At 42.7% G+C, this 15,231-nt stretch overlaps 1 protein-coding gene across 4 annotated transcripts in view; it reads right to left on the bottom strand.

The window, feature by feature from the left end:
- Positions 1-15,231, bottom strand: part of SH3KBP1 (SH3 domain containing kinase binding protein 1) — a 388,056-nt gene that overhangs the window by 188,779 nt on the left and 184,046 nt on the right. For 2 of the 4 annotated variants that reach the window (XM_058292029.2, XM_058292031.2), the window contains exons 5-6: positions 4,460-4,589; positions 3,849-3,905 (exon numbers count right to left, since the gene is read on the bottom strand). In XM_058292029.2, the coding sequence (XP_058148012.1) occupies positions 3,849-3,905; positions 4,460-4,589 (187 nt within the window). The remainder of the gene's footprint in view (positions 1-3,848; positions 3,906-4,459; positions 4,590-15,231) is intronic. The other 2 variants (XM_058292032.2, XM_058292030.2) reach the window with 1 other exon arrangement.

The raw sequence follows: 15,231 nt of genomic DNA on the forward strand, positions 1-15,231 counted from the left end.
CCCGGGTTCAATCCCTGGCCCTGGTACCTCAAAAAAAAAAAAATACACACACACACACAAGACAGTTAAGGGAAAGTGGCCACTAAATATATATTTAATTATATTAAGGAATTACCATTTGTTTGGGGCTTTTTCAGGGGGGTATATGATAATGTTTTATTTATTTATTTTTTTTTAAATTTTTTTAAATTTTCTTATTTTTTATTGACTTTGTAATAATATTACATTAAAAATATATATGTGAGGTCCCATTCAACCCCACCCCCCCACCCCCCCCTCTCCCCCCCCCCCAACAACACTCGTTCCCATCATCATGACACATCCATTGGGATAATGTTTTATTTTTATGACATCCTTTTATAGTATTTATATATATTTATATATTAAAATATTTTGGGGGGAAATTGTATGATATCTGGGGTTTACTTTAAAATACTAAGGAGGAGGAGGGAGCAGAGGTGGCTCAAGCCATTGGGCCATAGGTTGATAAGTGCTGAAGGTGGGTGACAGGTACACAGAGGTTCATAATACCATTCTTTCTACTTTGTATACATTAGAAAATTTCCATAACAGAAAGGTCACAAAAATCTTTTTGAAAAACCACCTTTAAGGTTTAAGAAGTTCTTTGAAAGGCACAAAGGTAAAGACGTTTTCAAATTTAAATATGCTCCAAAGAGTTTCTACTACTACATAACTATGAATTTCCTTTTCCGGGATAAAACGTTTAAACCAAAGTATCAACCAACACAATTGCTTATAACTCTTCTCTTGTTAGACTAGATTACCCTGACCAAAGATCTAAAAAGGTTTAGAGATTTCCATAACCCATCACCATATGTAAAAATACATCAGGGTAAAAGTAAAACCAATTCGAGCAATTTTCACCTGTCATTCACAGATAAAAATGCCTCCTCAGAGTCATAAATGATTTCACAAGCATGTACTGGAACACTTACCATGTGTGAAGCAGACCTGGCACACTTCTTTATAAATGAAATGCCAGGGTTTCTTCTATCACATTCATCCATTGGTTTATAGAACTCAAGTGAATAACTACCTCAAATACACTCTGGAAGTAGCAATGTGAAGAAGACAAATCCAAATAAAAGGTGCACATACAGATGTGTGTGTATGTGTGCATGCACACATGCATGAGACAGAAATGAAGAGACATGTACGAAGAGTCACTGACAACCTGGCTCTCTGCATATATATCAGGACACAGATTTTTATTGGTCTTAAAAAACCCACCTTAATGTCTAGAAGCATATAAATTAAGAGGATTTGTATACGCTGGCATTATGACTTCTAAAAATTACCAAAATGGCTCAAACATCAAACCCAGAGACCATGCATGAACTAAGCAATCTGTGGAAACTAACTGTAATTTATGAAGAGTATTAAATAGCCTGGTCTAATAAAGACTTAATTTGATTAAGTACACATTCAGCTCATACCAAAGCAAAGAGCTAGATGTCTTTCATGCATTACGCATATTTGTCTTTCTCAGCTTTATAACAAAAATAAATACGTATGTACTATGGTTATGCAAGATGCTACCACTGGGAGAATCTGGGTTAAGGATACACGGGATCTCTCTATGCATGCTTTTTACAACGTACTGTGAGTCTATAATTATTTCAAAATTTAAAAAAATTTTAAGAAAGTAGTAGCACTATTCTTTGGGGGCAGGGAAGAAACAGATTCATTCTAAAATCAAAGGTTCTGCTTGGCCAAATACCATATGCATAATTTCTGCATGTGATCTTATTTGATCATATAAATTTTACCACAGTCACAATCCAAAGCAAATTCTGAATGATCAGTGGCTATTGAAACACCTGTCAGAACACTGAGAGATGCTATTTCTCCCTCATTCAGGAGATCATTCCAATTTAGCAAGCCACAGGGACCATACTATCACATCTGCTCTTCCCTAAAGCCCCCTTTGGGACCACCGTCATCAGCAAGTCTAGATGGGACTGGCCTCTCTGCCTTTGTATCCCACCTGGGACACTTGCCTGAATGTCCATTGATGTGTGTGCCCCCTTTCTGCAATGAGAGCTTACTGAAGGCAGGGACCCCGTCTGACTTGTCTCTATATATCTTCCATGCCTTATGCTGTGTCTTAGTAACAACAGGGGCTCAAAAAAAGGTTGAATGATTGAAGAATAGACAAAAAAGAAAAAGAAGGAAGGAGAGACAGATGGAGGGACATGGACAGACAGAGAGATAGATGCACCCTCTTTTACTTAACTGTGTATACAGGAAGATAAAAGCCAGGTAGTTCTTACCAGAAGCATCCATCTTTGTTAGGAGACCATGCCTCTTCAAAGATCTTAAACCCCCCCTCGACAATGAACAGATTCCATGGTAACGAAAACAGGGCTGCTGAAATCAAAGACCCCTATGACTACTGGGCTCTCCTGGTCCTGAAATGGAAGGCTTTTACTTGAATGAGCACCATCAGAGAGGCAGTCTCTAGAAGCAGAAATAGCCTCTTCTGAGCAGGTAAGCAAAGGTTAAGTGATCATGCAGCCCAGCCCACCCAACCTCCTAAACCTCTTGCCCCAAATTCTAGCACCATATGCTTTGAGCTGAGGGGCCAGGCAGGGTCAAATGTCCCACTGTAACTCGGAGTGAGAGGAGATGGTTTATTTCAATAGTTCCAAAAGTACAATAGTCATCATTCCTCTGACCACCTGGGCCTGGGAGCATAGTTGGGATAGCAGGACGCCAAGATGTCAAAGTTCTCCCAAAGAGGTTGTCCAATCCCTCTCCAGATCTCCTTCTTGACATCCGTAGAGGAATCTCAAAGTAATGTCCCAAAGCGGCCCAATGCTTCAGTGAACACGTTCTCAAGCACTGTGCAGGCAGCCTGCACATACTAACTGGGTACATCCCAAGGCTCTGCCGTTATTACCAATGAGAGCTGCCATTTACTGAGGGCCTTTGAGGGGCCAGGTGGCTTGTAGATATTATTGCTATCGGAACATGCAATGCATTTCCCCATGGAGAAAGTGTCGTAATTATCCGATTTGGTCCTCCCTCCAAGAAAACCAATTTAATCCACACCGTCCCTGAGGTAGAGGTTGTTATTATAGGACCCAATTACCATGCATAACACTATTTCAGTGGACGAAAGGAGACACCAAGGCCGTAAGAATTCTCATGTGGAATCTGGGAGTTATCACAACCTCCCCTATAGTGAGATCAAGGGCACCATCTCTATTCCCAGTTACACTCACTAGCTGGTCTGTTGGCAGCGCATCCCCTGCCCGAAGTCAGAGAAGGCAGCAGATGCGCCAGATGCCTCATTTGCTCCCAAATCCCTTCACGTCCTTCCTACTACAAAACCTAGGCTGGCATGGGGACAGGGGATCCCAGGCTTTGGCAGTGGAGGGGAGGGCATTTCTGAGGCCACAGTCTACCCGTGCTATTTCTATGCATGGCGGGCCATGTGATCCAGAGCTGCTGAGACAGCAAATGAGTGAGGGCAGGGGAGTGCTTCTCGGGACATGGCTTTGGCTTTCAGTTTGGGAATTTGTCCGGTCTTGCTATTGGTCAAGTAAAACAGACACGGCATAACATGAGAACATCACGCGAGTCAGACATTCCCAATGGAAAAGGAAGGAGTCTAAGAATTGCCGTGACAGAAACGAGCTGCCCTCCGCTTGTTCAAAAAGAAAAGTCTTTGACCCCAGGTCGTAGCGGATCACTAAGACACAGTCAAGCCTTTTACAACATTCACACCCAGGACCTTGGCTCGAGACGGCACGAGAGAGACAAAGACGCCCACAGAGGAAGGTGGGTTAGTGACTGGGAGAACAGAGCTTCCCGGTCCTGACCTTTTGCTCCGTGAGCTGGAAAGGGCAGCAGAGAAGCTGGAGGGAGACATTCAGGCCCTGGAGAAAGAAAGACCTGGAGTTTGTTCTCACCGTCTCAGAACATCACATGTGCTCACCCACGGTGGGGCCTGTCCTCTAGCGGTCGTCCCCTACTTTTAGGGGAACTGGCATGCCTTCATCCTGTCCATTGCCCTTCTCCCCACGAGTGACTTTTTTTTTTTTTTTTTTTTTTGCCATTTTTCTCCAAGCTCCTCAAGGGAGGCTGACAATCTCATCCGGTTCATTTTAAAAATAATGACCAACTTACACTGAGCAACACTTCAGAGGGACGTGGAGGCACACCACCATGGGCCACCCATGGCACAGTGTTAGCATGGCTTGAAGGCTGGTGATCACCTATCCAGAGACGTACAGAATGTGGGGCTGCAGGCCACATCTTTAGGGTGACAGCCTTGCCGAGCCACAGTGCGTTACGGTAGTATAAACAAGAAAATACTCGAGAGTTTCTGGCACAGCCTCTCAGCGTGGGATACAGAAGAGAAGAGAGGCTGGAGGGCAAAGCCCAATGGTCCCCCCGCCCCGTTCCCGCTTGGTGGCGTGGACTTCCTTACTTGACTTGGAGAGGTGCTCGTCCTGGGAAATGCCAAGGTCGTCCGACTCCCCCGACAGCTCCTTGATGAAGTTGGAAGGAAACATTCCGGTCTTTCCGTTGAGAACACCTTCCCACCATCCTTCCTCTACCTGCGCAGATGCAAACAGAAGCAGAGAGATGCAGGGACCAGGTCAGACACGGCCGTATGGTGCAGAGGACAGAACCCCACCCAGGGAGAGCTGGAGGACCCAAAGCTTCAAAGCTGAAAGGGGTGGGGAGCGGATGTAGCTCAGTAGTTGAGCGCCTGCTTCCCATGTATGAGGTCCTGGGTTCAATACCCGGGACCTCCTTAAAAAGAAAAAAAAAACATTAACAGGGCACATGGAAGGCAGACTGCCTAGATTCTTGAGAAACAGGCGAAGGCAGGGATTTTTAACAAGAGTCCATAAACTTAAATGGAAACAAAATAACACTTTATTTCCACCAACCTCCCACTGAAATTTTTAGCATTTCCTTCCATTATAAATGTAGGGTAACAAGCTGCAGTAATATTAGCAGTACCTGTGACTTATCAATAAACAAATTCACAGATATTTTGAGAGCACATTATAGATACTACAGGTATCTCAAGATACCACTTCCAATCATTGCTACTTTGAAGCGGGTGCAGTTAGCACCCCTGGCTCTTGAAAGTATTACTAAAGAAGCACATAGATTATTATATCAAAATTTGCTTTTAAAATACTTTGATGGCTATTCCCATAAAAATGGCTTTCTTTGTAACCCTATGTTTTCTTTTATGTATTTGAAAACATTATTTGAAAAAGAAAAAAGATTATTCAAATACTGAGAATAGCTTCATCAGAGGGCCAACACTAACTAGTCAGAATAACAACAGCAGTTAAGAACCCCTGGACAAGCATTCGAGACCTCAATCAGAAGGTAGAAGGATTCCTTGTAGGTTTCTGCAGGGTTCTAGATTGCCGTTGCATGAACGGAAACAGGGTGAGAGGAGGCAGGGAGGGCCGTGAGACCAAAGTCCTCTGGGTAGGGAAGTGAAGGCTGGATCTGGGAGAGGAGTGAGAATGGATAAGGCAGATGTGGACACAAGGCCCTTTGAGGCTCGAGCTGACCTCAAGTGACCAGTTGGCTAGGACAAGCAAGAGAAGGATAAAAAAAAAATCATCCCAAGAATTTGTGATGGAGCCATTAATAGAGCAGCAGAAGTCAGAAGAAGGAGCTAGCTTCTCGGAGGTAAAATAATGAGGGAATTCTGCGAACAAGCAAGTATTAAGTTACTAGCATGGTGTGGTGTAACAGAAGGAGACCCAGAATCTTTGGAATTTTTTTTTTTATCACATGCATAAATCATTACCTACCCAAATCAACAAATACAATTTAAAAGCTAAAATAGGTTTCTTTTTTGAAAAGTCAGTCAAAAGCCCAGTTCAATTCCTACACTGAAACTTAGCAGCTGTGTGAAATCATTCAAATTTCCTACCCAACTAAGCCTGTTTTCCCACCTGTACAATGGGGCTAATCACCACACTTCACAGCGGTCGTGTTTAGGACAGCACTTCTATCAGTGTTAGAGATACATGCATTATGAGTCTGTGCTAGAGGCTGGGGATACAGAACCTTGCATGACAGGTCTTTTTTTTTTCCTCAAGAAGTTGGCAAGGGTACTACCTCAAGAAGGCAGAAAGGGTACATGCTTTAAAGGCAGGAAGGAAGGGTAGGTATGACTGAAAACCAGCAAGGCAAGGCAAATAGATGAGAAAAATGCCATGACTTAGTACAAACCAAAACTGTTATACCAAGTTGAGCTCACCGAAATCTGGGATGCAAAGGGAAGGCTTTGAGAAAAAAGAAATCAAAATTAAGGTAGGCCTTGAAGAGTAGAAAAGACAGATACAATTAGGGGAGAGAGCGGGGTGGATGGGGGGGGGAACTTTCTAGAAAGTGGGAAGCTGAAGGTGCCCTTGGAATGGATACAACCAGAATGGTACATTTAGATTTATTTTTTATTTATTTCTCTCCCCATCCCCCCACCCCAGTTGTCTGCTCTCTGTGTCCATTCGCTGTGAGTTCCTCTGGGTCCACTTGGATTCTTATCAGTGGCACTGGGAGTCTGTGTCTCTTTTTGTTGTGTCATCTTGCTGCGTCAGCTCTCCGTGTGTGCGGCCCCACTCCTGGGCAGGCTGCACTTTTGTTGCACAGGGCGGCTCTCTTTATGGGGTGCATTCCTTGTGCATGGGGCTCCCCTACGTGGGGGACACACTGCGTGGCACGGCACTCCTTACATGCCTCAGCACTACACATGGGCCAGCTCCACACGGGTCAGGAGGCCCGGGGTTTGAACCGCGGACCTCCCATGTGGTAGGCAGATGCTCTATCCATTGAGCCAAATCCGCTTCCCCAGAATGGTACATTTAGAATATTTGTTAGGGAAATCATGGGATATAGACTTGCATAGTGGCAATTACATTTTTGTGCTCACACAATCTTCAGTGAAGAATCCAGACAACTGCATCCATGCACAACTGTCCTAATGACTATTCAAAACCAACCCGTGGCATTTAACAGCATTTCATTCGAAACCATTCTGTGTTTCTCCATTCCACTGATACGCATTATTCTTTCAAGGAGCTTTTTACAAGTTAAGATGCTTAGGAAGATTCGCCATGAGCCCAAATATAAATAGCCACAGGATTTGTATCATGGGTCCTTTGTGCTAATCTTGAAAAAGCAACCATAAAGCGAACTTTCTTTCTCCCAGGAATGACAGGACAGGAGGGAAAACCCAAGGGCATGGACTGTAAATAAGCAGTCCTTGGCATAATCCCTGACAGCGCAGGCAACTGGGCCAATTCCATTCCATCCCGTTTGACAGTCTCTAAAACATGCCGGTTCTCCAGTACCAAGCGGCTGCAGCCCGAGAGCCCAGAGAGATGCTCTCCTGCTGCGTGGGAGCAGCGGGCTGCCTGCGGGGGGGAAATGGGGGTCTCCACCTTGCCACACCCCCAGATGCCTAAATCACTGTCACACAGTCTGAGAGGAGTGGCCAATGGGAGGTCTATCATTAGCCAAGCAGGGAATAGAGGGGCGCACAATAAAACCAGTGTTTACTGCCTGAGGGGCACACTTGACCTCACAGGCTCAATGGACACGAGGCTCATTTCTCTGTGAGTGAGAGCCCGTCACCAAGGTGGGGGGGCGGGGCTGAGCCCAGTACCCATGAGAGCTGGTCAGTAGGATTTCTTCTGAAAGGCCTGCTGTTTTGGTCTTGAAATCCAGGCTGGAGAGATGCGAAATAGGATCTTCACCCTCACATTATCCCTCTTTAGGATATTCTAGTTTACCCTTCTGCATAAAGATGAGGACGCTGGCGGCCAGTGATTACACTCATTCACTTGTTCATTCATTTTAAGAGTAAGGCACAGGGCCTCCCACATGACTGAATGACAGGGAAATCACTGGGGAAAATCCTCCATGGAGGCCTAGGAAGTCCTGCCTCCCCCACAACAGGATTTTTCCTTCCTTTGAAAAGCAGAAGGGACCAAGAGACCCTGACTATATTGGCTACTGTTCTGAAGTAGGTACTGCCAGGCCTTGGTCTGTATGCCTCTCCCAGAGACTGGCCACAGGTCCATTCAGTCAACCAATATTTAATGAGCACCTATTCTGGTAGAAACACCTACAATATTTCTTACTTTAGTTGCTTCAAATAACCATGCCTGGGGAAGTGGATGTGGCTTAAGCGATTGGGCTCCCACCTACCACATGGGAGGTCCCAGGTTCGGTTCCCAGTGCCTCCTAAAGAAGACAAGCAAGACAGTGAGCTGACGTGATGGGCTGGCACAGTAAGCTGATGCAACAAGAGACACAAGGAGTGCTCCTCCCCTGCCATAGTTGAAACCCTCTGTAATCCAAAACTTCTTCAAAAATGAAGTGTGTGTGGGGTATCATTGATGGGGGATGCATGGGTGGGAGAGAGTTCTCCAGGACATGCATATATAGTATATAGATATGTTCGTATGTTCGTTGGGTATTGACATGGAGGGTAGGGTTTCACCTGGCAACTGAGGGAGTGCTGAGTTCCCATTCCGGGAAACTGTCACACTCCTCAATGGAGCAGCAACAATCCCCCAAGTACAAGGGCAAAGACCAGTAAAGAAGGATGGTCCATTGATGGGCCCTTGATACTTATGACTATGCTTATGAGCCTCTGTGCTTGAAATTTCAATTTGTCCTAGGGCTGCAGGGTGCCTAAGAGTTACCTCCTGAGAGCCATCATGATGCTCAAAGGTGGCCACTGTCTAAGCCAAACTCAGCATGTAAACGCATTATCTTCCTCCCAGCATGGGACATGATTCCTGGGAATTAGCCTCCCTGGCGCCGAGGGATTACTACCAAGCACCAGTGGGTGATGTAACTAGAAAAAGACCTTGAATAAAAGGGGGAAATGGTAAAGACAAATGAGTTGATATGGCTAAGAGACTTTAAAGTGAGTCAGAAGGTCATCAGAGAGGTCACGCTTACACACTTCTCAGCAGAATCTGAGAGACAGCCAAAGTAGATACAACCCCAGGTAGGGGTGCTCCTGAGGACTACTAACATGCCCACGTCCTACAGTCATGACAGATGGCTCTGGAGTTCAGTGCCTTATCAGTGGGACCTACTTTGGAATTTGTGCTGCTGAGTGTGATGGAGTTGGACTCAGATGTGACCTCTCTATGCATGCTTCTTCTATCACTTTTACTGAACCTGTGGTTGGTGCACACTCAGAAGACTTGAATGTCTGGACTTTCCATGTGCCAGCTGGGCCCTAAGCCTCAGCAGAGTTGCAAAACCTACTCTCCAAGTCACTAGACTTACCCAGGTCAGCTAACAGGGAGGTGAGGATATTTAACCACCACACCAGGGAACTGAGAGAGTCTACAGCTGCAAGCAGGAGAATTCCATCCATCAGCCATGTGGGATCTAAGCCTCCTCTTAATTTAGAGGTAGAGTGGCTAGCGCCCAGGGTACTCAGGATGGAGGAATAAAATATGGATTAGAGTGGACTTACTGGTATTCTACTATAGAATTGTGACTCTAGCAATGGAAGAAATTGTGTCACTGATGTGGAGACAGTGGCCATGGGAGTTGATGAAGGTGAGGAGACAGAAAAAGAGGTGTGATATTGGGGAATTTTCGGGACTTGGAGTTGTCCTCAATGATACTGCAGGGATGGAGGCAGGACATTATATATCTTGTCATAACTCACTGAATGGACTGGGAGAGTGTGTAACCTACAACATAAACCATAATCCATGCTGTGTAGTGATGCTCCAAAATGTACTCATCAAATGCTATGAAGCTATCACGACTAATGAAAGAAGTTGTCAATATGGGAGGAGTGTGGGGTGTGGGGAGTGGGGTATATGGGAACCTCTTATATTTTTAATGTAACATTTTGTGTGATCTATGTATCTTTTAAAAAAAAAGATAATAAAAATGAAAAAAAAAGAAGCACAAGGAGGAAAACATAATGAGAAAAACAACGAAGTGGGAAGCAGAGGTGACTCAAGTGATTAGGCACCTCCTTCCTACCTGGGAGGTCCTGGATTCAGTTCTGTGTGCCTCCTAAAGGGAAGATGAACAGACAGCAAGCACAAACAATGACAGGGTAGGGAGAAATAAATGGATGGAATATATCTTTTTTTAAAAAGTATCATTATAACCATCTCTGTTAATTTTAGGACATGGGAAGCCAGTTGTACCAAAAGTAAATAAAAAGAGTTAATTAGGTCCTAAATGCCTATGCCAACCTTTCCGCCCAATTCCTGTGTAGTTTATTGCATGATTATCTCTTTCTGGCAGGGTAAGAACATTCCATACACACACAGAAGTTGATTTTTATTCCTTCCCTTGTTCTTCTGAGAATGAAATCTGTAGGGTAATTCAGAGGGAAATGATTTGAGAAAACATATATCCCATTTCTACTGAAGACAGGCTAACTCTGGCCAATGAGACAGAGCAATATCCATGGTGGGAAGGGTTTCTGGCAGGGCTTTTACAGATCTCCTTCAGCAGTACTTGATGCTACATGCTGTCCCAGGATTGTTCCTGTCCTTCAAAACACTACAGGCTAGTCTACAGGTCCCCAAATTCCTGAATGATTCTATGCTCAGAACTTACTAACATCTCAGAGAATGATATCAGAACAAATAGTAAATCAAGCCAGCAAGACAACCTTTCTGGGGAATCAAGATCTTCACGTTTCACCCTGTCACTACTCGCGGGTAAGAACATTTCCTATGGGGATACGTTAACCTTAGAAAATCTCTGACAGTATAAAAGGAACCTTTAAATGCGGTATTCCACTAGCAGTTCAGTCCCTTAAAAAGTTCTATCTCAATCCCATTTCTTCACATCCACCAGCTCCTGCTTCATGCTCTCCACACCTGCCCCTAAACATTCACAGGTCTTCCCCTACTTCAGAGCAAGTCTGTACCCATATTCCATCCTCCTTCCTCCAGATGATCCCAGGGCCTTCCACAACACAACACAAGTTTGTTGATGAATGAATCCAAATACTGGTCACCTTTCACACATTCAGTTGAAATGTCACCTATCTAGAAAGCATCTTCTTTACCCTCAATGAGTACTCCTGTTTTCAAATTCCTCTCTTGCATGTCAATACCACCACTTGCCACTCTAACAACATTTTGGGTTATTAGTTGTCTTCTTGGCCATGTATATCTTGTCTTCCCTGACCAGAAGGAACATGTTTCAAAGCAGAGCTTTTGTTTGAGAAATATCTGAACTGTCACAAACATAGTTTCTTTCACAGAGTAAGCACTCAGATGTTTGGTAAGTCCCACAGCTACAAAAGTCCATTATAAATGTATTTGACCTTGCAAATATGTGAGTTTTATATGCTTTTAGTCTGTATTCTATGTTGATGGCTCTAATCTAACCACTTTTTCTCCTAAACAAGCTTGTCTCCCCTTAATACTAATGCTTTGTCATCTCTGCACATGAGGAAATTAGAAGAGCTCATCCCAAAGTTATTTGGAAAAATAACTGAAGGGCAGCTTGAGCCCTTCAGATTATCAAATTCCAATAGACATGTTTTTATATTAATGCTGCCTTTTTTTTTTTTAGAAAAAGGATATGAACCCTTCTAAAGCAAGGGGGTGTCTTAAACACGGAAGAATTTAGGTATGCTTTGATCACTTATTAATAAATCAGCTTTTAAATGAAGTTGATTTCTCACGGGCAAGCATAAAACAAAAGGCATCCTTCTTCACACACACATCTTCAAAGTTCTTCCATCAAAAATGAAATGAGGCTGAACTGACCCATGAGGTTTTTTGATTGAGTTCAAGTTTTGAAGAATTTCAAGGGCCTCTTTAACTCTAGTACAGAAAACCACATCTCCTTGTATGGGTACAAAAAGGAAGATGCATAAGTTTTTTGAAAGTGTAAGTAACCATCTCTGCAAACCACAGGGCCAGGTCAGGCTTTAATTCAGAGACCAAAACCCTAAGCCTCCAGCTGGCCTAACAGGGGACCACTAGAAAACACCTCACAAACTAACCATAAAGAACAAATAAAGGCAACAAAGCATCCCTTTGGTCACTACTAAAAGAGACTGGTTAAGACAAAGCTTATCTACCTCAAAGAGGAGCGTGGCTCCTTTCTAGATAACATAAACAGGAAAACAAAGAGGTTTCAATGCACTTATAAACCATAGGCCAAAAAGTCCATTTTCAAAATGCCTGAGACCCTCAAATGCTGTTTTTCCTTATAACCTTTTCCACACACCATCTCTGATCTTACAATTAGAACATCACCTGTGTTTATAAGCCTTAACTCCGCACAAAAATGACACAAGTGACTCAGAAGTCTTCCAGGGCTCTGCGGTCTTCTTGGACCCGCACTGCATAGATTGCTGCCCACACCTACAGCTCCATCTCTGCCCCAGGCAGGGGAAAAAGGGATGTGAAGATTCATCTGTCTCTCTGGGCAACTACAGTCTAAGCCTGCATGTGGATTATTCCACATAGCTGTGACTTGGTCCCTACCCCTGGCAAAGGAGAAAGTTGGAAGACGCATCATTGGTCCCTGGTGCAATGAGGGCAACTTGAGCCTCCACAGCTTACAGCACCAACTACATGCTTGACTCCTACTGTGCAACAAGCAAGGGAGAAACAATAGGAAGTCCTAAACCAAAGAGAAAAACTGCACCCAGAATACTCAAGTAAACCATATGCGAAGACACTAACAAAAAATTACAATCCACACCAAGAAACAGGAAGCTATGGCCCAGTTAAAGGAACAAGATAAGCCTCCAGATGACATAAAGGAATTGAGACAACTAATTATAGATGTTCAAACAAATCTCCTTAATAAATTCAATGAGATGGCGAAAGAGATTAAGGATATTAAGAAGACACTGAATGAGCACAAAGAAGAATTTGAAAGCATACACAGAAAAACAGCAGATCTTATGGGAATGAAAGGTGCAATCAATGACATTAAAAAAAACACTGGAATCATATAATAGCAGATTTGAGGAGGCAGAAGAAAGGATTGGTGAGCTTGAAGAAATGGCCTCTGAAAGTGAACACACAAAAGAACAGATGGAGAAAAGAATGGAAAAAATTGAACAAAGTCTCAGGGAAATAAATGACAGCAAAAGGCATACAAACATACATGCCATGGGTGTCCCAGAAGGAGAAGGGAAGGAAAAAGGGGCAGAAGGAATATTTAAAGAAATAATGGTAGAAAATTTCCCAACCCTATTGAAGGACATAGATATCCATGTCCAAGAAACATAACATACTCCCATCCGAAAAAATCCGAATAGATCAACTCCAAGACACATACTCATCAGGATGTCAAAGGCAAAAGACAAAAGGAGAATTCTGAGAGCAGCAAGAGAAAAGCAATGCATAACATATAAGGGATATCCAATAAGATTAAGTGCTGATTTCTCACCAGAAACTACGGAGGCAAAGAAGACAGTGGTCTGATATATTTAAGATACTACAACAGAAAAACTTCCAGTCAAGAATCTTATATCCAGCAAGACTGTCTTTCAAAAATGAGGGTGAAATTAGAATATTCACAGATAAACAGAAACAGAGAGAATTTCTAAGCAAGAGACCACATTTTCAGGAAATACTAAAGGGTGTGCTAGAGCCTGAAAAGAAAAGACAGGAGAGAGAAGGGCCTGGAAGAGAGTCTAGAAATGAAGGTGATATCAATAAAAGTAACTGAAAGTGTCAAAAGAATGGTGAAAATAAAATATGACAGATAAAACTCAAATAGGAATAAACTTAACCAATGATGTAGAGCACTTGTATTCAGAAAACTGCAACTCAGTGTTAAAACAAATTTAAAAAAGCCCTAAATAACTGGAAGAACATTCCATGCTCATGGATTAGAAGACTAAATATCATTAAGATGTCAGTTCTACTCAAATTGATGCATGGATTTAATGCAATCCTGACAAAAATTCCACCAGCATTAGAGAAAAAATGGAAAATACAATCATTAAATTTATTTGGAAGGGTAAGGAGTCCTGAATAGCCAGAAACATCATAAAAAGGAAAAGTGAACCTTCATCTCCAGACTTTAAATCATAATACCTACCTATAGTGGTAAAAAACAGCATGGTACTGGCCTAAAGACAGATACAATAGACCAATGGAACCAATAGACCAATGGAAGACCCTCACATGTATGGTCAAGTGACTTTGGACTAGCCTGTGAAACTCACACAGCTTGGGCAGAATAATCCATTCAACAAATGGTGCTGAAAGAATTGGATATTCATAGCTGAAAGAAGGAGAGAGAACCCCTATCTCACACCTTATCCAAAAATTAACTCAAAATGGATCAAAAAACTAAAAAACAAAAACGAAAGAAAACAAGAACTATAAAACTTCTAGAAGAAATTATTGGAGAATATCTTCAAGACCTGGTGGTAGGTGGTAGAGTCTTAAAGGAGATAAGAGAGGGACTGGGTGGACTACTGATGTTTAATGTATGTAGAAGTTTTAATTAGCTTTACTGTAAAATTGTGGAAAGGTATAGAGTGGATGATAACACACAGTAACAGCTAGTTTATAAATGGGGATGTGACTGAAAATGGTAGTCTAGCTACGTAAATGACAACTGACAGAATGGTTGAGAATAATCTAGGAACTGGATAGCATAGTAAACCAAAAGGTGGGTGAGAATTGTGGTTGATGGTACAGATGCAAGGGTGTCCTTTGTGAGCTACAACAAATGTACATCACTACTGCAGGGTGTTGGGAATGTAGAGAAGCATGGGAAAAATACAGCTGGAGTGACCTATGGACTGTGGTTAGTAGTAGTAATATAATATTCTTACATCTATGCAAAAGATGTATTATTTTGATACTGAGGCAGTATGGAAAAAGAGAGCCGAATGTATGCTATGGACATGGCAATAATCAGATGATATTATTTTATCTGTAGCAAATGACACACCACATTGTGGTGTGTTGATGGAGGGGTGTTGTTTGGGAATTCTGCACATGTGTGTGATTGTTTTATAAGTTTACAATTTCTGTCATAAAAAAATACATTTAAAAAATAATAATAGGGTGGGTTGGGGGAAAAACAGACCAAATGTAAGAAAAGAACTATGATTAGTAGTAAGATTTTGACAGTGTTCTTTCATAGTTTGCAACAAACGTCTTGTGACAATACAAAGTGTTGGTGGAGGGTTGATGTATGGGACCCCTGTATGACGTTATGCATGTTTGC

Source organism: Dasypus novemcinctus, chromosome X (genome assembly GCF_030445035.2).
Source record: "Dasypus novemcinctus isolate mDasNov1 chromosome X, mDasNov1.1.hap2, whole genome shotgun sequence".
Lineage (NCBI taxonomy): Eukaryota > Metazoa > Chordata > Mammalia > Cingulata > Dasypodidae > Dasypus > Dasypus novemcinctus.